The sequence below is a fragment of the Thunnus maccoyii genome, chromosome 2, assembly GCF_910596095.1.
Source record: "Thunnus maccoyii chromosome 2, fThuMac1.1, whole genome shotgun sequence".
Taxonomy (NCBI): Eukaryota; Metazoa; Chordata; class Actinopteri; order Scombriformes; family Scombridae; genus Thunnus; species Thunnus maccoyii.
Genome location: NC_056534.1, coordinates 6,122,728 through 6,143,027, shown reverse-complemented (window position 1 = coordinate 6,143,027; position 20,300 = coordinate 6,122,728). Strand labels below are relative to the sequence as shown.

General features: G+C 37.9%; 1 protein-coding gene across 1 annotated transcript in view; it reads left to right on the top strand.

Annotated features, from left to right (window-relative positions):
* LOC121882871 (complement C3-like) overlaps positions 1 to 19,372 on the top strand; it is a 35,130-nt gene extending 15,758 nt beyond the window's left edge. The window contains exons 20-43 of the mRNA XM_042391364.1: positions 637 to 889; positions 2,437 to 2,522; positions 3,040 to 3,179; positions 3,292 to 3,498; positions 4,119 to 4,179; positions 6,424 to 6,507; positions 6,587 to 6,790; positions 7,246 to 7,321; positions 8,281 to 8,440; positions 9,133 to 9,240; positions 9,393 to 9,543; positions 10,870 to 11,033; positions 12,345 to 12,500; positions 12,721 to 12,780; positions 12,899 to 12,989; positions 13,544 to 13,595; positions 13,713 to 13,800; positions 14,264 to 14,353; positions 14,705 to 14,810; positions 15,185 to 15,274; positions 15,378 to 15,461; positions 16,220 to 16,300; positions 16,772 to 16,919; positions 18,198 to 19,372. Of these exons, the coding sequence (XP_042247298.1) occupies positions 637 to 889; positions 2,437 to 2,522; positions 3,040 to 3,179; positions 3,292 to 3,498; positions 4,119 to 4,179; positions 6,424 to 6,507; positions 6,587 to 6,790; positions 7,246 to 7,321; positions 8,281 to 8,440; positions 9,133 to 9,240; positions 9,393 to 9,543; positions 10,870 to 11,033; positions 12,345 to 12,500; positions 12,721 to 12,780; positions 12,899 to 12,989; positions 13,544 to 13,595; positions 13,713 to 13,800; positions 14,264 to 14,353; positions 14,705 to 14,810; positions 15,185 to 15,274; positions 15,378 to 15,461; positions 16,220 to 16,300; positions 16,772 to 16,919; positions 18,198 to 18,342 (2,885 nt within the window). The 3' untranslated portion in view covers positions 18,343 to 19,372. The remainder of the gene's footprint in view (positions 1 to 636; positions 890 to 2,436; positions 2,523 to 3,039; positions 3,180 to 3,291; positions 3,499 to 4,118; positions 4,180 to 6,423; positions 6,508 to 6,586; positions 6,791 to 7,245; positions 7,322 to 8,280; positions 8,441 to 9,132; positions 9,241 to 9,392; positions 9,544 to 10,869; positions 11,034 to 12,344; positions 12,501 to 12,720; positions 12,781 to 12,898; positions 12,990 to 13,543; positions 13,596 to 13,712; positions 13,801 to 14,263; positions 14,354 to 14,704; positions 14,811 to 15,184; positions 15,275 to 15,377; positions 15,462 to 16,219; positions 16,301 to 16,771; positions 16,920 to 18,197) is intronic.
* Positions 19,373 to 20,300: the final 928 nt, after the last annotated feature.

Here is a 20,300-nt window from a genome sequence, read left to right as displayed (position 1 = left end):
TATAGATACACATATACTGTGGATCAATAGTTATTATTGGCATAATCAGTAGGCAAATTTCATTAGGGGCTAATTCTGTGGGTGTATCTTCACCATTATTTGAACTGCACATTAATATGGTGCAGTTTACATTCACATTTTATCCACCAAAAAATAACAGTAGTAATAATAATAATAATAAAAAAAAATAGAGTGCTTTTCAAGATACTCAAAGACACATTATTATAATTCCTGTTTTGTAACCATTTTGTCTTTTATTTCTCAGACTTCTTTCAGACTTAGTCAGTGGAGCTAACTGCTAATGTCAGCACATGCTCACTACCTGCTTAGCAGGTATAATGTTTACCATGCTTTCCATCTTAATTTAGTGTTGATTTAGAGTAGAGGAAAAGTCGGGGGATCATCAAAGTCATTAAGATACATCCTCCAAAGTGGTGGACCAACCAACTGTCTGACGTTACCATCCCTAGAACCAAAGCTAGCGTGAGAGAAAATCTCAATCAGTTTCATCCACTCAGCTCATTGCATGTTCAGAAATGTGTCTGTACTGATTTTGACATATTGAAAGATTAATATATTAGAGCTGTGTAATAAGAGGTCAAGACCTGCTAATCATATATGAATGTGTTCACATAGATTGGGGAGCTAGACGTGAATCACCTAGGCTATCTGCACGTGAAGGGCATTTTTCCTTTACGGATAACAACAAAATGGGAGAAGAGAGAAGGGTAATGATGTCGAGTCCTGTGATGGAGGAAGAGGAAGAGGAGGAGGAGGAGGAGGAAGATTGGGATTACCTGGATGAGAGTGAGGTGTATCTGCGCTCCAAGTTCTTCGAGTCTTGGCTGTGGAAGGATGTTGACCTGCCCAGCGAGGCCGACAGAGACGGGTGAGTGAAAGGTTAGAGTAGAAGTTACAGAGATTAAAAAGTCTCATTGGTGTACTTAAACCTCAGTCGGTGGAACAGCATCATTCCTTTAATTGAGACTGTTAGATTTTAGGGCTCACATAAAGCATGAGATGCTTTATTCCCCAAATTTTTACCAACATCCAATAAGTTGTTCAGTGTCTGGACCATTAAACACGTGCCTGAATGCAACTCTCAAACACTGGAAAGGACTAATATGACCCCCCAACAGCAACTGGATACTGAAAAGTTTTGTCCAAAATCCAGCCAGTGGTACTAGACTAACTGTGTTTGAAGGATGAATGGACAGGTTAGGGTCGGTCCAAAGTCTCTCACCCCATTTCACCTCGGAGACAAAACACGTAGCACCTTGAATCCCCTGGGTTGCATCATGTTGTGTTTGCTCAGCGTTAACGGCTGAATAAACAGCTCAGAATCAACTATGCTGACATACATTTATCTGTGTTTGTGGTGTTGCATGTGTGTACTGTGCTTGTTTGTGTGTCTAATGCTTATACATGTCCTGTATCAATGCAGATGCCTGTCTGTGTGTCATGTGCTTGTTTGCATTGTGAAATGCAAAAAATGTTGGATTACTCTTTCTTAAATCTTTACACTGCTTTCTTTGTCTTTCTTTAGTTATACAGTGAATCACTGTTCATGCAGTCATACTATATAGACTTCTATGTAACTATCTATTATCTATTATGAAGAAGCTGTAGTCTAGACTAGAGTTGCAACGATTAGTCAATAGGTCAGTTGACTGACAGAATATTAATCTGCAACTATTTTGATAATCAATGAAGTCTTTTTTCAAGCAAAAATACACAACATCTGACAGTTCCAGCTTCTCAAATGGGAGAATTTGCTGCTTTTCCTTGTCTTACCTTATAGAAAATTAAATATTTTGGGGTTTGGACTGTTGGTCAGACAAAACAAGACATTTGATAACATCACCTTGAGCTTCAGAATATTTTCATGGGCATGCATATGCATTCATCACTCTTCTCTGATGTTTTTAATCAAGGAAATAAATGGCAGATTAATTGAAAAATAAAATAATCATTAGTTGCAGCCCTATTTTAGACTGCTGATCTGCTGGTGATCAATTGAGGCACACTGGCATGAAGGTGATCATTGTAATGTACACACATATCATCTATCTATTACAGTGTAATAGAAACATTGTGAAATAACAGTTATATAATATCCTTTCATTGCAGACATGCAAATCTAAGCAGTCTGTATATACTGTGCATAGTATAAGTAATTTATTACCCATGCAGTATTTATTCCAGCATTCTTTGCACTTCCATTCACTCTTGCACTACCAGTACCACAACCCTGTATATAGATAGTCTGTTGTTCTATATAATAGCAGTTTCTTATATGTTTTAGGCTTGATATCTTTGGTTGTATCTCTGTATCTGTATTGTCCTGAAAATTTGTCCTTTTCACTTATGCTGAGATTTACTAAGCATTCTCAGCATAATAGGCAAATAAAGTTGACTTTTATTCTGATTCAACAGATTGGCGTCTGAGACTGTGAGTCACCCATTACCTGACAGCATCACAGAGTGGGGAGTTATGGCAGTCAGTACATCACCTCAAACAGGTAGGGGGAGGAGGGGTGTGGGAGCTAACTTGCCTTGTTGTGCTATGACCCATTTGTACTGAAACTGGAATGATTTACTGATGATTTTTTTTTTTTTTTTTTGTGAACAGCTTTATTTGAATTGGATTAATTAGTCTGATTTGTTTCAACAAACACAAACATTCAATGACTGACTAGGCATTAAAATAACAAATATTGAATCCACATTCTGTTTTTGTTCCATCTACTTTATTCTGAACAACTTTTGAACACAATACGCTAATTCAAACAATGTCATTCTCATAATGTTGGAATTATTATTTGATGAGTAAACATAGAGTCAGCACTGACACCAATAACTGAAAATTGCAATAAAAAATGACTCAATCATTGAATCTAAAGGGATGAAACTTTCATCCAAGTATTAATTGTATGACTTACGAGTCATTCTTGTAGATGTTCAAGTAAAAGTTGAAGTGGAATCATCTTCTTGACGTTCCACATGCAGATTTATTAATTTACTTCTGAATGTGTGCAGGTTTCTGCGTTGCCCAGCCTTACAACATCAGAGCATGGAAACGTTTCTTTGTGGACCTGAAGCTGCCGTATTCAGTGGCGAGACACGAACAGATTGTGATTAAAGCCGTGGTCCATAACTACGGCTATGATGACCTGGATGTAAGAAAATCACCTTTATCCCTTCACTTTCTCTTTGCTCAGCCTGGGCAAATAATGCATTTCTACAGGATTTGTGTCACTGCTGACCGTTCTGTGATTGGTTTCCGCTCAGGTGCAGGTGGTGCTGATGAAGACCGAAAACATGTGCAGCATCGCCTTCAAGGGCAGACACACACAGGAAGTTACGGTGTCGGCAGGCTCTTCTGTAGTGGTGCCTTACACCATCATACCGCAGATAGTGGGGAAGCTTCCTCTGGAGGTGATGGTGGTAGGCAGGGACATAGGAGGAGATCGCATTCAGAAAAGCCTAAATGTGGTGGTGAGTTACTTTTAAAGATGATGGAATAGCTGTAACAATACAAATGTTAACAGTTCAGTTTTTCTCCTCCTTAAGGTAATTAAGGTACCTTTTGGGGGTCCATCATTGTTCTAACAACAGTTTAAACTGCCTAGATAGCAAATTTGATATGCTGGAATATATCAGCCATGAAATGTCTTTTTATAAATGTCAAGTAAATTAATTTTTTATTTATATAGCCTAATATCACAAAGTACAAATTTACCACAGGGGGTTTTATACAACAGGACCCTTGATTCAGTAAGGAAAAACTCTCCCAAGAAACCCTTTTACTGGAAAAAAATGGAAGAGATCTCAGAAAGAAAAACAGATCCCTCTTCCAAGATTGACATACGTGTAATAGATGTATGTACAGGATAGACCAAGTTAGGAAAACAAAAGTTGACAAGTCTACAACTGTAGACTAACTGATGACATATATACGCCAAGCAATTTTCAGATGTACCTGCTTTACAGTGTGCAAAAATAATTAAAATATGTTCAGAAGTTTTGTTTACTATTTAGATGTGTCTTACAAGAACACAGACTTATTTTGAAGAAAAAAAAAATCAGATATAATTTTTTTTTTTTTACCTTAACAGTTGGAAGGAGTGCAGAAAACTGAAGTTTGGAGTGTGGTGTTGAACCCGTCTGCTGAAGGAGGTAAGGAGACTGCAGTGATGCATAATTTACTATTTTCTCCTGTCAGCAACATATTAAATGCTACATTTATCATGGTTACGTCCCATCCTCTCTACTCAGCATGATTTGATTCAGGCTGTAATTCTGGTGTTCTGTTTTTCTCTCTCGTCTCTTGGGAATCCTTCGACTTAAAGCACTACAAACCAAAACGTATTTATTTATCTAGCAACATGAGCGTGCTGTGTGCAGGAACAGTGACATCAATAGAGATGATAATATGTTTCTTCTCCTGGAGATGCAGGAGAGAGTTTAAGGAGAGTCTGGCAAATAACAGCAACAACAGCAGCAAAGCATACATGAGTTTACAATATGAATGTGAGCATGAAGGCATGAAGGAAGCTTCCAGATTAGTGCAGTGAGATAGTAGCAAGACTCATGATGTTTCATATTTGCCAGAAGTGCATCATATCAGGGTACTAAAGATCAACTTTGTCTATCAGTTAACTCCTGTCATTGTGAGTCGCAAACAAACTATTTATTTACCTATTGGTATTTTAAACTGTAGAATATATGTTGGAGTTGTGATCACATTTTTATGATTCAGAAAAAAAATTTACCTGGTTATGATACTAACCAGGTAAAGGTAAAGTCTTCTTAAAGTCCTCAAGGTCCAAAGACTCAAGGACCTATTCTGACCTGAGTCTGAAATCGCTGCATTGGGTTTGTGCAAAGTTTTTAATGGCCAATTTAGGGTCCTAGAGTCTAATAACATAAGCAGTACATGCTGCATCTTTAATGAAGCAAACAAAATGACAAAATACAAAGCCCCAGTGAGTTTTATTACAAGATTTTATCTATATTTACTCATTCTTTCTGTGTATTGCTGCCAAAAAACCAAACAAAACAATAAATTAAAGTTGCAAGCAGCATTGAACGGGCCTTCGCACCCTTGCACACGTCAGGTGCGGTGCAGTCCAAGAGCTTCTGTCACAGGTACGTAGATGTCACCAGACCTGGGCTGACAGGTCTGACTTTACAAACATGTAAAGTTTGGTGCCACCGGAGCATGTACTATAAAGTTATAGCAATTTCCTCTGTCATGGCGAAACGTCAAATCTCAGTGGTGTGAGGATGACCATTTTCTGAGACATGTCTGTCTTGCTCATCCCTGTGTCATCAAAATTATGCAAGTTTTGGGCCCATTCACTTTAATTTCAATAAATAAATTGAAAACTTTTGATGAGTTTGTGTGTAAAAGAAATTCACTTCCTAATTCAACAAGTCTATTTTTTAGAAAAGTAAAGACTTTTAACCTACATGACCTGGTCAAAGTTTGATTGACATGTGTACTGTCAGGTGTGTAGAGACAATAAGTAACTGCAGCTGGATACAGAAAAATACTCATTCATTTGAATGGAGAGTGTGAGCGAACTGCTAGGTGCTCGGGCCTTAATAAAGGAAAAACTGCAGTACAGAGCTACAAATTTTAGTTTTGATTTTATTTTTCTGCAGCACTTTATCACTAAACCGTCACTCTCACTCCATTTTTTCCCGTCCCCTCATAGGTCATCCCCACTACTGAATTAAAAGTCTTTACTTTTCTAAAAATAGACTTGATGAAAATTAGGAAGTGAATTTCTTTTACACACAAAAAGTTTTCAAATTATTTATTGAAATTAAAGTGAATGGGCCCAAAACTTGCATAATTTTGATGACACAGGGATGAGCAAGACAGACATGTCTCACCATTGTCATCCTCTCACCGTTGAGATTTGATGTTTCGCCATGACAGAGGAAATTGCTATAACTTTATTGTACATGCTCCGGTCACACCAAACTTTACACGTTTGTAAAGTCAGACCTGTCAGCCCAGGTCTGGAGACATCTACATGCCTGTGACAGAAGCCCTTGGACACCCTTGCACCACACCCAATGTGTGCAAGGGTGCGAAGGCCCGTTCAACGCTGCTTGCAGCTTTAATTATATTGTAATGCTGAAATAAAAGTAATGCATATTTTTGAATGTTACAATTTTTGGACAATTTAGAGGTTTTCCTAATTGTTTTATAGCTCAAAAGCTCAATTGGTACTTTAGCAAACAGTAAGGGTCCTTTAAGGCTCATGTGTAGTTGCTGTATGTGTGTACAGATTAGGGTTGATGTTTTTTTTGGGGGGGGGTTGTTTTTTTCAAGGAATGGATCCTCTTCAGGTTTGGATGAGATATTCCTGAAGCTTAATTTTATTGTTCTGTTTCCGTCCACTACAGGAATGCAAACAGTTCGTATGGGCAAGATTGAACTGGAGTCAGTTGTGCCAAACTCTGTGCCGGAGACATTCATCAATGTCAGAGGTCAGTCACTAGCAGAGCGGTGGTAAGGATTAAAAATGAACGTAGGCGAACAGACTAAATTTTCTTGTTTCCTCTCCAGGGAATGTGTTGGCAGACAGCATTGACAATTCTATCAGTGAGGACTCTCTGGCGTCTCTAATCCAGATGCCTGGCGGCTGTGTGGAGCAGAACTTGGCCCGCATCACTCTGCCGCTCATCGCCACCCTCTACCTGGACCGAACCAACAACTGGGAGAGCGTGGGGGTGCAGCGCAAGGCCGAGGCTCTCCGCTACATCAAGAGAGGTGAGAGAGGAGGAGGGAAGGTTGGATGGATGGGTAACAGGGAAATAAATGTAGTGGAGTAAAAAGGACATTTCCCTCTGAAATGTAGCATAGTGGAAGTACAAAATATCATAAAATGGAAATACTCAAGTAAAGTACAAGTATCTTAAAATTGCACTTACAATACTTGAGTAAATGTACTTTCCATCACTGTAGGTGAATGAATGAGTAGTTGGATGGATGAACAGATGGATAGTTGGATAGATAGACAGATGGTTGATGTATGAACTGCAGCTTCGGTGAACAGATGGACGGCATGTTGGCTAACTAGATGATGAATGGATGGACGGATGGTTTTGGAATAATCTTGTTTTAACTCCTCAACGAGAAAACAGATCCCATAAAAAATCATGTAAGCCAAGTGTCTCACTCATTTCGCATCCCATCTTTAAATTCTTTTGTGATGTGTTTTTCAGGCTACGAGAACCAGCTGGAATACAGAAAGAGTGATGGCTCCTACCCCCCCTACAGGAGCGAAGGTGCAAGCACATGGTACGGTCGAAAAATAACCTTTAACATATTTAATTGATCCACATTTCTTGTTTTGATTTTGTGCTCTTTTCCCTTAAGTGTTTACAAGACACTCAGTGTTTATCAGTGTTATTCCATGAATTGGAAGTAGAATTAAAAACAATATAATTACTGTATGGTCAGTCCACGCTTGCTTGCAGATTTACGTAATAGCTCATGAACGTTTTGTAACTGTCTGTCTGTCAGCAGGATATCTCTAAAATCCATTAATTGATTTCCAAAAAAATCTGGTAGACAGATGTATTACAATTATTTCAGTTTTGGAGTTGATCCGGGATTATTTTTAATTTGAGATTTTGAGATTTCTGATTACATGAGTTTTCACATGACTTCTCTTCAGGATTACATGAATGACATATTAAGATACTTGATTAAAAAGGGAGCCAATGTGACATTTTAGAGGTGTTTCTTCCTGTTTTTACTTAAGTAATTTTATAGTAAGTATTGGTAATCAGAATGTGTGGACGCAACTAATTATTATTTTCATTATTGATTAATGAAAATAATCAGTTGATAAGTCTATTCATAATTCAATTACTTTAATTGTTTGGTCTTTAAAAAGTCTAAAAAGAATCACAGTCTGAGCTCATATTGCTTGTTTCATCCAACCAACACATCAAAATCCAAAGATCTCAATTAACTCATATAAGGGACAGAAAAGCAGCTAATCCCCACAAATGATAATACTTTTGGTATTGTCATATTTACCAGGGAAAGTTTTGCACTTTTGCTTGAAAACTTACTTCAATAATGAATCAATTATTAAAACAGATTCTATTTTTTTCTGCCATCAACTAATTGTTGCACCTCTATTTGAATACTTTGACATCAGTATGCAGTTTCCTGTTACATAATCTGTTAGATGATGTGTATTTAAAAGTGACCAGCTGTAAGCTAATCACAGTCTAACTGAATGTCAGGATCACAGCGTACGTGGTGAAGGTTTTCTCCATGGCTTACTCCATCGTTGGCATCGACAAGCAACAAGTGTGTGACCCTCTGCTCTACCTGGTGAACAACAAACACAATTCTAGGGGACACTTCGTGGAGGACAACCCAGTTTACAGCACTACCATGATTGTGAGAAACTGACAGACACACACTTAAAAACACTGCTGATAATTGAATTAGTCTATTCAACAAAGAGAGCATGTTTTCTTTCCTCTTTCCATCCCCATCGTTCTTGCTCCTCTTTTAATTCACTTTAATTAGTGTATATCAGAATAATATAAACATTCCCCTTAAATAAACAATCTAACACGCAATATCCTTCAGTATTTATAGTATCCTAGAAACCATTGTTAAAGGACAAGTTCATTCTAAATCTCACATAAAACAATAACATTTTTTGCTTGGTGTGATTTTGTCTTGTTTTTCTGAGGGTAATTGACATCAGTGCACATGATTTTTTAAGCACAACTACAGTTTGATAGCAGGAATGATTTAAACAAACTCAAACTTGTCGATAATCATAACAATAGTTTCTAATCAAAGAATCAGGGCTTCTTTCTTTCACCATTTTGCTCTGCAATTCACAATTTAATGCAGTAGACCAGAATGCAAACAGGGCAGATGTTTTGCTTCAGTTTTGGAAAAGCATTCAGGAAACTTTGGAAATAATAACAATAAAAAAGCATAGAACTGATTTGCAGAAATTGAAATGAAGTGGACATGGCGCTCTGTATCTAAAGGTGGATTTATATCTTTTCAAGTTTTCGAACTTTAAAACTTTTCATTTTTTGCATTCGATTTCCATGTTTATTTGTCTCCAGGGTGGTCTCCGTGGTGATGACCCTCAGACGACCCTTACAGCCTTCGTCCTCATAGCGCTGGCTGAGGCGCAGCAGGCGGGAATCCGCTGCAGTGGTCAAAACATAGAGGTAAAGAACACAGAAAAAACATCTTGTATTAGCAGATGGCTTTTATCCATAATTCACGGTTGCCTGTAAAGTACTTGTTTATGTCCCTGTCATTATGACTTGTGGTAGAGTTGTACTTGAAACTATAATCTACTGTATCTGTGTGCTTTAAGGTAATTATGCATAAGACAGCCCAGTACCTGAAGCGTGCACTGATGACGCCGGGGAGGAGACCATACACGGTGGCCATTGCCTCATACGCACTGGCTCTGCAGAGAAAAGTCTTCAACCCGACACAAATTTTACTGAAAGCTGCAGCTCCAGGTATCCTGCATGTTTCATTTGTTTCATTTTTAGAGCAGAGGATATTACCTGCAAAAACTAATAAGTTACTTTTTGTAATTTTAAAAACTGCTTCAATCTGTACTTTGCATTTTAGTTTTTGCAATTCTTTGGCTCAATTTCTCAGACATCATGTTTTAGAACAAAAAAAGTTGTTGTTGAAGGGGACATATTATGCTTTTTATGGTTTTCTGTTATTTATATACCATTATGATGTTGTATATCTGTGCTAAACACAGTCAAAGTTCCAAAACTTGAGGTTAACATATGTAGAAATGTCCCTGTTGTCTGTGAAGATTTTTTTATACCTATGTTATTTTTTTCCCTCACCTGCATTCTGCGAAGACCCGCCCTTACTCTGCCTCTGATTGGCTCTGACCCTGATATTCTTACCCTAACCCTAACCATCTCACTCCTCATGCCTAAATCTAACAATAAACGATTACCTGTTCCACAGCTTTTGTTGCCAAGGTTGTTGCTAAGGCTTTTTCATTTGATGTTTGCTCTGTCCACTCATATTTCGGATCAGATTTCAGCTCAAACATGTACTGATGTATTTGAGAAGTTGACATTTTGAGTAAATAACCAGAAAAATAAGTGAAATCCCAGTCCTATAGTTTGTGTCATAGTTTGTTTACATTGCCTCTGGAGCTGGCGGAAGTCTCCTGAGGGAAAGCTTCCAAGAGCTGGCCAATCAGAACAGATTGGGTTCTTTATGAGGGGGGCCTTAAAGAGACAGAAGCTAAAACGGCCTGCTTCAGACAGAGGCTGAACTGAGGTGCTGCATAAAGGGCCAGTATAAGATAAATAAGGAGTTTTTTGAACTTTAAAACATGCAAAGATATTCCAATAGAGCCTCAGATTAAAAATATAGAGCTGGAAATGTGCCTAATGTGCCTAATATGTCCCCCTTTAAGTTAAAGCTGATATATCTTCTATAAATCTCTATATTGTGTACCTTTCTCCCTAGTCTCCACCACATACAGTTACTGTAGTGTGGAGTTCAGGCATGCAGCCAATGCTCTCATCCAGAGGGAATGCAATAGCAAGAATTAAACAATCATACAGCATCTAGCCAGTTAAATTATTTTATATTAAACATGTCAGGCAATACCCAGTTAGTCTTAAATTTAGCTGCAGAGTTCATTTTGATACTTTTTAAAATTAATTTTCAGATTAGCACTGTCGCCTCACATTATAAAGGTCCTTGCTTTGCATCTTCATTATTCAGTGTTAAAGGTATGGTGAATGAATGAGTGCCTTGTCCTTCTCATTAGCTTACGCAAGGGCTCTTTCTCTCTCCTCCAGGTGGCAGCTACTGGCCCGACAGTCAGAACACCTTGTTCGCCCTCGAGGGGACCGGCTACGCCTTGCTGGCTCTAGTGAAGCTGGGCCGCATGGCCGAAGCTGCAGTGCCCTTCAAATGGCTGAACAGCCAGCGGAGGAGAGGAGGAGGCTTCGGGTCTACTCAGGTACCAGCGGAGGGATGGGGTGGGGACATTTGGGAGCTGAGTATGTAACAAGTAATCAAGTATTGTAGTATGTAACAAGATATTCTAAGCTTTCAGCTTTCAGCTTTCAGCTTTCAGCGGCCTCTCATAGATTTATTGTTGACTTCAGCATGTTTTGACAGTTGGCTTTCTTCACTTCACACAGGATTAGTGAGGGGTTTTCTTTTTATAATAGAAGAAAATATGTTAGAGTAGAAGCAAGATTAACCTTTTCAACATGTGTGATGTTTTCTCTAATGCAGTTGATTAAATACCTGAAAAATCAAGGCACTTTATTGATACAAAAGCATGTAAATACAAAATTATCATAAAGCACCTGTGTTCAGTGATTCACAGCTTGGCCTGAAATGACCGAATGCAACCAGGGATATTAATGGGATAGTTACCTCAATACAAACTCAATAACAAAACTTCTCATAGTTGACAAAATCCTGATGCATAGTTGTCTGCTGTGCTTTAATGAATGATATAAACTCTGTCCTTGGTGTATTTTATTGCAGTTTTGGTAACAACATAAACTTCCTGCTTAAAGAGAAATTTCAGTCCAGATGAGATGATCATACTTCTGGCTGCACAGATAGACCAACACAAACTTTTCTCCACATTGTGGTTTGTCATAATGCATGTACAGCTTATTATAAGCCAGCAGAGGGAAGCATCACATAAGAGATGACTAACACAACCTTTTGGTACACAAAAGGTCTGAATGGTGTTTTGTGTAATGACTCACAGAGTGAGTTTTAAGGTCTTTTGGGGGTTCCTAAAGGTGTCGCTTTGATCTCAGCATCACTTTCTGCACTGATACTCACCCAAATATGCACAATTTTGGACAATTTTGGACAGAGAATATGGACAGTTCTGGCAGATTGTGTCTAAAAAATATTTTTTTTCTAGTATAACTGCAACAATTCAAACTTTATGTGCAGTGATGATATTGATCAGTCTATAATGTGAACAGTTAACACAGTGAGTTAAACTGACTACAAATTCTGCTCTTGATTATTAAACAATAAGGTTGCAAAGACAAATTCTACAAAATTGTTTACTGTACCTTGTGAATATGATCAAACTAGGAAGATAATAATTAAGGTAAATAGTAGTGCATATGACCCTAACCCTAACAGACCCCTTTGAAGTGAGACAAATAGCAGTGATGAAATGACAGACAATGCAGTAATTCAGGCAAGAAAAATGCAAAAATGTTATCAAGCTGTGAAAATTGTGTCTTTCTCCTTTCTTCCCCTTCTCCCTTGTCTGTCTGTTCTCTCTCAGTCCACCATGGTGGTACTCCAGGCGCTGTCAGAGTATCTGATCAACAAACCTCCTCCCGATGACCTCAGTCTGGATGTGGACGTCAAAATAACGGGGCGCAAGGAAATCTTGTACCATTTCAACCCCATGACTGCTTATGCTGCTCGCTCTACCAGGGTGAGAGAAATATAATCTCAGTTAGTGAATTCAGGCAGAGATCACAGACAGTATCATGAAGTTTAGAAGTCTTCTGTGCAAATATCCTCACTCAAAGTTCTTTAACTATACAGTTCATAGCTGACTTTCAACATCAAACAAACAACTTGGAGGAAATAACAAAATCAAGCAGTGTATTTTTGATTTATTTGTTTAAAAATCCTCTGCTTTTCTTCCATAGCTGCCTGCTGATCTTGGCCTGGCTGTTGAGGCTCGAGGGAACGGACAGGGAATACTGGAGGTATGACTAACTCTGTGGAGGAATATTGGTATCACTGCCAGTTTCACAACTCATTGAAAAACAATTAATTGTCATTCAATTCTTGTGTGTCTCTCTGTCACTTGAACTTTGACCCAAGGTCGTGACCTATTACAACCAAGTGCATGAGGTGGATGAGAAAATGCCCTGCAAGCACTTTGAGCTCAGTGTCACCATCGAGGAATCAAGCGGTAACTCCAATCATAAGTGCACACATAACTGCATGATGTCTGGCTCTCTAGTGTTACTTTCTGTCCTCTTAGGTTGAGTGAAGTCACTATCAGTACCTCAAAGAGATGAGCTTTAAACCTGAAAACATAGAATTAAGTCAGAAAGATGAATACAAGTGCATTTTGAAACGTATCATAAAATATTGTTAAAAACAACAACATGAAGTAACCTAAAACGAAAGATAATATATAGTGTATTGTACCATTATATAATACTGTACTGTCAGTTACAAAAAACATTTATCAATGACTTTCCCTAAATTACATATTCATCAAAATAAAACATACACTTAACTTTAACAACAATATATACTGTATATAGTGAACAGTGGGGTCCAAATGTCATAGACCACTTTCCCATTGGGAAGTCTCAGACTTTTGGACCCCTTTGTATATATACAGTATATATATATATATACCCTATATATGTAGCATTATATACAGTATATTTAAGTCCTTGGGATAAGATACTCAACCACTGTTAATTAAATAATCCTTTTTTTGTCCCGTAACAGAAAAGCCTCCAGAAGATGTAGAAAAGTCCTACCAGATCACCATCAAAGTGAAGTGAGTTACTGTATTGCCTTAAACTATGTGTGTGATTTGTATAACCTTCATTTAAACTGATCTAAAATCAATAACCTGCCTGGTGATGAGATGATGACTATTGTTTTACTTCCACAGGGCTTTAGGACCCAGCGATGTCAGGATGGTGGTCCTGGATATCAGTCTGCCTACCGGCTTCACCCCCGACAACTCAGACCTGGAGATGGTAAACAGCCTCCAGCACCACTCTCACTAGCTCTCAAAAAATGTCAGAGACTTTATGTAGTAATTCAGAGAAGAATATTTTCTAGAGCTTAAATCACAAGAGCATGCTATAGCAGTAGACCTCTATCAGCAGCCATCAGGATGTAAATGACACAAAAAACAGCTCACATTTTCACACCAGAGAAGAACAAACATGCAGATTGGAACATACGATACAATAATAAACTTTATACAATTTTTTTTGAACACTTCATGAACTGCTTTACAAAAAAGACAATCATGTCTCAATGTAAGTGTCTCAAGCAGGGAAGGACAACATTTAACAGGAAAAAAGGAAGAATTTTCTTCTTTAAAAGTTAAAAGTTTACCACATCATGATAAAAACCTGTGATAGCTAAATGACTTGCCACATGTCCAGGCCAGTACTGATGACTAATTCTCTGTCTGTGTATGTGTTTGTCCAGTTGTCCAACTCAGTGGACCATTACATCAATAACTTCAAGATTGTTGATAATCTAAGCGACAGAGGCTCTCTGATCATCCACCTGTTCAAGGTAACAACACTGTGGAGCTCAGTCAAGTTCATTTGTCTGCAACCAGAAATTGCTTCATGTTGTCGATGTGCACAAATTCAAGATTATTCTTCCATAAAATATGGTTAGTTTTTGCATCTATTTATGTTGCTATTTATAGGTATTTACCAAGAAGCAGTTTTACAGGTTAACATTCCCGAGTAAAACCTAGAACAAGTCTTTTTTCAACAGTCTGAGATTTGAGCAGTTTCCAGGTTTTACTCAACTGGAAACTCAGACTAAACCAACTATATCAATATTCTCACTGACTCTGTAATGTCTCTGTGTCTCTTCTCTGCTTTGTTGCACTAAATGATCCTCTCCTCCTCTCAGGTGTCTCATAAAGAGCCAGAGATCCTGATCTTCAGGCTTCAGCAGAGCTTCAAAGTCGGCCTCCTCCAGCCATCCTCAGTCACTGTCTACGAGTATTATAACCCAGGTAGGAGAACAAAACCACACCGTCACCATACAGAAGAACTTAGGCTGGAATTGTTTCAGACCTCTGCTCTGCCTTTTTTTCTGCATTTTGAAAATAATTAAGATATAAAAACGATATTTACTGATATTAGCGAATACACTTCATACAGTGTCACTGTGAGACTATGAGAACTAGTTTGCTCCCTAAACATCCTAATAGATACTGAAAAGCCAATCTAGGACAAAAAATTTGCAGACTTAGTCCTGAACACAGACTGATTATGCAAAATGTTTCCTATTTATTAGTTATTTTTATTTGAGTAAAAAAACAATATTGCAACTTTAAATGTTTTGGTATCATGTGGTGTATATCTCTTCACTGTCTTGTTCTGTCAGACCACCGCTGCAGTCGTACGTACACTCCCAGCGAGGACATAGAGGACCTTACTCAGATCTGCAGCGACAACGTCTGTCGCTGCACACAGGGTAAAATGTGCATGTGTCTTCAACACCCCATTAACAAACATGTGTGTGTGTGTGTATTTATAGTGCCCGTCATTTTCACTTTCTGTTTGCTCACAATCTCCAGGTGACTGCTGCATCTCCAAAACTGACAATGAAAACTTCCCCAGCAAAGAAAGAGAGACATTTGCCTGCAAGAAGTTACATCATGGTACGATACACTTTCTCACAGTCACACACATACAGCAGAACTTGGTAAGAGAAAGTTTATTGTCAAGTTAATTGAAATTCATTAGGTAATTGCTGGTTAAAAGCTTTTACAATATTATATAAAAATATAAGAGAGAATTTTTTAATGGAAAAATGGAAATGATGCTGCCTTGAACATCCAATTATAAGCAGCAAATGAATGCAAGTCTAAATGTTTGAGTAATTTCCTGAAAGCTATGTAGGTTTAAATGTGTTTAATGGTGTAAAATGAGTGCAATGCATCAATGGATGACTGGAACATGCAATAGGAGGCTGCACACTCCATGCATAGTCTTGATTAAGCGTGGTGGCACAAATGAGCAGATAGCATGAGAGAAGTTATTTGCAATTCTTGCCGGAATATACAGAATCTATGCGTCAAAGATTTGTGTGGTTGCAGTAAGAAAAGGAGAAAAATATCAAGCTTTCCAATTACTTGCTAGAAATAGGATTAATAATAGGACTAATTCTTGCAGCATTTATTTTTAGTGATTGTGGCATAAGCAAATTTTGCTCATTAAGGTGTGATACCTCTTGTGTACATGTGAAAATTTTGATCCCGCTGCAGTGGTAGTAGAAAGATCAAATTTGGCAAGCCAAAGACATTCAGTTTCATCTTCTGTGGACCGTGAACATCCACAGCAAATTTCATGGCATCATGACCACAGGCCTCATCACTAGCAGGGCAAAATGACAAGTTTTATTGTTCATGTGCTTCAGTTTTCCAGGTGAAGGTGCTGAGTGTCACCAAGGGTTATTATGACAAATACGAGATGGAGATCACAAAAGTTATCAAGCTGGGTGAGTCACTGTCTTCGCTGTCTGTCTGTCAGGCTCTTGCTTGTACTTTGGCAAACACTGGCGGGCTTAGACATGTAGTTTTTGATGTCACACACTTCACTCATTTGTTAACATATTTTAACTCTTTGCTCCTATTTTTAAATATCTGTTGCTCTCTTCTTCTCCCTTACATTTTTCTCTGTATGAAAGAATTCTCACCATTTGCTTGCACAATGTCAAACTTCACAGCAGGCCACATTTTTTTATTTATTCCAAGTCAGATTTGGAAGCTGAAATAATATTTTTTGTACTGAAGCTAGTTGATAATTTGTTCTTTTACACTATATGTTAATTTTGTAAAATATGTCTTGCAACAGCATTAAGACAATTGTGGGAGACCAAAGCTCTCCACTGACATCGAGACTAATTACATTATTTTATGGTTATCAAAAAAATAACATATTATTTTAAATTTCTTTTGCTACATTCCAGGTTTGGAGGCCGGAGTGGTAGTGGGTCAGAAGAGGTTTTTTATGTCTCATGGAGGCTGCAGAGATGGGCTCAACCTGAAGCAGGGCTCTCAGTACCTCATCATTGGCCCCAAAGAGGACCAGTGGAATATTGATAGCAGCACAAACGGGTGAGGAGAGCAAGTAAAAATAAATAAACTTGTGAGAAAAGTTAATGTTATGATAATCATCTTGTGCGCATGCCTCAGAGTTATGGTCGTCCACCACAATGGTGTTTACCAAACAAGAAAATACGTTAGTGTTGTGGTTGTCCGCCAGAAACTGTCATAAATTGACAAATTGATAAATCCAGTTTTAAGCCACATTTTTACGTTACGTTGTTGTTGTTTCTTTTTAAGTATATCTTTTAAGCGGATGAAGGATTTTAGTCATTGGACATCTGGATCTTAAGTTATCAGAGAAACAAGCTGAGCAAACGTTAGCCGCAGTTCGGCTCACACAGAGACCTTACCGGACGTCTTGTGTCCGCTGAACAGCATCGGAGAAACACTGATTTTTCATGTGAAACTGCTTTATACAGTGTTTTTACCGGTTTTCATCCCCATGTGCATTAGTTTTGAGGAGGAGGAGACCTCTGCGGATTATTTGGCTCCCGCTAAACACCTGCTGAATGTCTGGATCTTAAGTTGTCAGAGAAACAAGCTGAGCAAAAGTTAGCGGCAGCTTGGCTTGCAGCCCCTACGGACGTCTTGTGTCTGCTGAACAGCGTCAGAGAAACACTGATTTTTTATGTGAAACTGCTTTATTCAGTGTTTCTACCAGTTTTAATCACCGGGTGTGTTTGTTCTGGAGAGGAGGAGACCTCTGCGGATAATTTGGTTCCTGGTAAAAACCTTCTGAACAATGAACAGTGAAGGAATCCTAACCCAGAGAAGCTGGTTGTTTAACAATGAAGACAACAACTCCCATGATCCCATGCTACTTCACAACATCAACAAACTCCATCTTTTGTTATTGTTTTGAATGAGGTACCCCTAGTGGCAGAAATTACATATTGTGCGTTTAAATAAATTTGGATTTTGAAGTCTGTGTGCAGATAGGCACTTTTCATTGATGCTGATTTCTGATAGCCTCGCACCTACATGTGATGTGCTACACTCCTTCCTCTGTTTGTGGCTACATCAAAAACTGAGGTTTGTGAAAACATAACTGACCTCCTAAGTACAAACTATGGCTTGAAAAGGCTGCTTCATTTTTATTTTCCACACCAGGAGAAGTAAACCCTGAGTTTCTGGTTTATAATCAATCATGAGGTTAATGGGGACAAGCGAACAAATGAATCACACAAGTGTAACTCTTTAAAAAACTTATCTTGATACATTCTGATCTCGTAAAATACAACTTAAATGTAAATAAACTCCTCTCTCTTTTTGCTTCCTGTCTGACAGATTCAACTACATATTAGGGAAGGACACCTGGGTGGAGCGCTGGCCTTCATCTGCAGAGTGCTCCAGCAATCCCAGCCTGCAAGCTAAATGCCAGAGCCTTGATGATACTGCAGAGGAACTGTCTGTCAACTCCTGCAGGCTGTAGACGTGTCTGAGAAGCGATATTGTGTTGGAAAGATGAAAAATAACTGTGTACACAAGGATTTACTAGTCATACAACCCAATCTGTGCAATAAGGACATTTTATTCAAATGTAATTTGTGTTTTCATGGTGGAAAAGAGAACAGAAAGTGATAAAGCAGTTATAATATCATGTTCCATAAGATTATTCTGTACTGATTATATAATATAAGAATGAGGAAAAAGTAAATACGACTGGCAACAACAAAGCATAACAAAATATCCAAATTTTCACAATGAATAACATGTCTAACATGAGCTATGAAACATATTGTTGATATCAGGGTGTGATAAAAACTGGAGAAAGACACCATTTGTGTCAACCTTGATACACAGGTCCTGTTCATTATGTTCTTGAGGTTTACAGTTAAACAATTATTCTTCATTATTTTTTGTGAAGAAGGTTGGCATAAGGGCAGCATGAAGTGTGTTTCTGTCAGATAGATTTTTAAGTTGATCTAGAAGATAGTCAGTGACTCAGCAGTCTGAACTAAACTGTGGAAACTGAATGGGGTTTTCTTTTGCATTGGTACTGTTGAACTTTTCTTCCTCACATTTTCACTGTTGTCTGGACTCTCTCCAGGCTCACATGATTGCTTGGAGGCGAGAATTACAAAAAAATGATTGGATTTTCAATTATTTTACATAAGGGGAATTCCAGTTTCAAGAAACATCTTATTGTTTTTGTTTTGTTTGGTTTGGGTCATTGTTGTTTTCAGTAGTAATAACATTGCACTCTCCAAGTTGAATGAAATATAGGAACACAGCGGCAAGTATTCACACAATCATACAGGTTTTAAACAAACAAAGTTACCATAATATAAATAAACAAAAATAAAGATCTAAAATAAAAAAATAAATAAAAATAAAGTGAAATACAATGCACACAATGTTATACATTTCCTCTCAATGTATACATTTATTGTCATAATTAAATTAAAACATATGTCAAAAGGAAAATTCTTTAGCTTTTTTCTTTTGTTAAAGGTGCAATATATGACAATCAGCCACACTAGATGTCGCACTATAGCACCAACATCTCAGACCAAAACAAATGTGCACGCTATCGGTTCAGAAAGTGGCCCCTGAACTGATAGCTCACAAAACTCAGTTCAAACTGTCAAACTAGGCAGTGCTGATCAACTATGGATTCTGTTACTGCAAATGTTTTCAGAAACATATTTTACTGTACTGTTTAGCTGTAATATGATAACATTTGTGAAAGGTTGTTGAAAACAGATGCAGGGAAGACAGGGAGGGACTCACTGCTGTTATATTAATGTTCTAAATTGGGCTGAATGTCGTATATTGCACCTATAACTGAATAAGGGTGCCGTTAGTTTTGAAGAGGTGGAAAGGAGGTTTTTTCCTTTTTTTAGAAAGACTGTCTGTCATGGTTGCCATCAGCTCATCAATAATAAGCTTCATCCAAGCTCTGACTGGACAGTTGATTGTTTTTCAATTTTGACATGGACAGCAAGTCTCCAAATATAACCCAATGGTCAATCCATATCTCTGATTGGCTGTTGCTTCATTTAATCAATCCTGGGATTACTTGGGAGTTGCTCTTAAGAGACTTTTACACTTTATTGTAAGCAGGAGTAAGTCACTTGAGAAATGTGTCTCACACAACATTGGTTGACTCTTTAGATCATTTTTAAGTGTAATTCCTTTGTTTTTGATTCTGTTTGATAAATACGGGCCCCAAGGACTTGAGTTATCATTATTTAGTTATATTCTTAATCCCAGTTCGGGTTTCTCTTAGGCACAGACAGAAGGAAGACAACAAATCGGTTAAACTCTGTTCTTATAATTTTTCTTTCTGGCTTCAGAAACAAAGAAAAAAACAAGCAAAAAACAAAACAAAACAAACAAAAAAAACAACAACACATCAGCAGGTAAATAATGTACAGACGAGTAGTA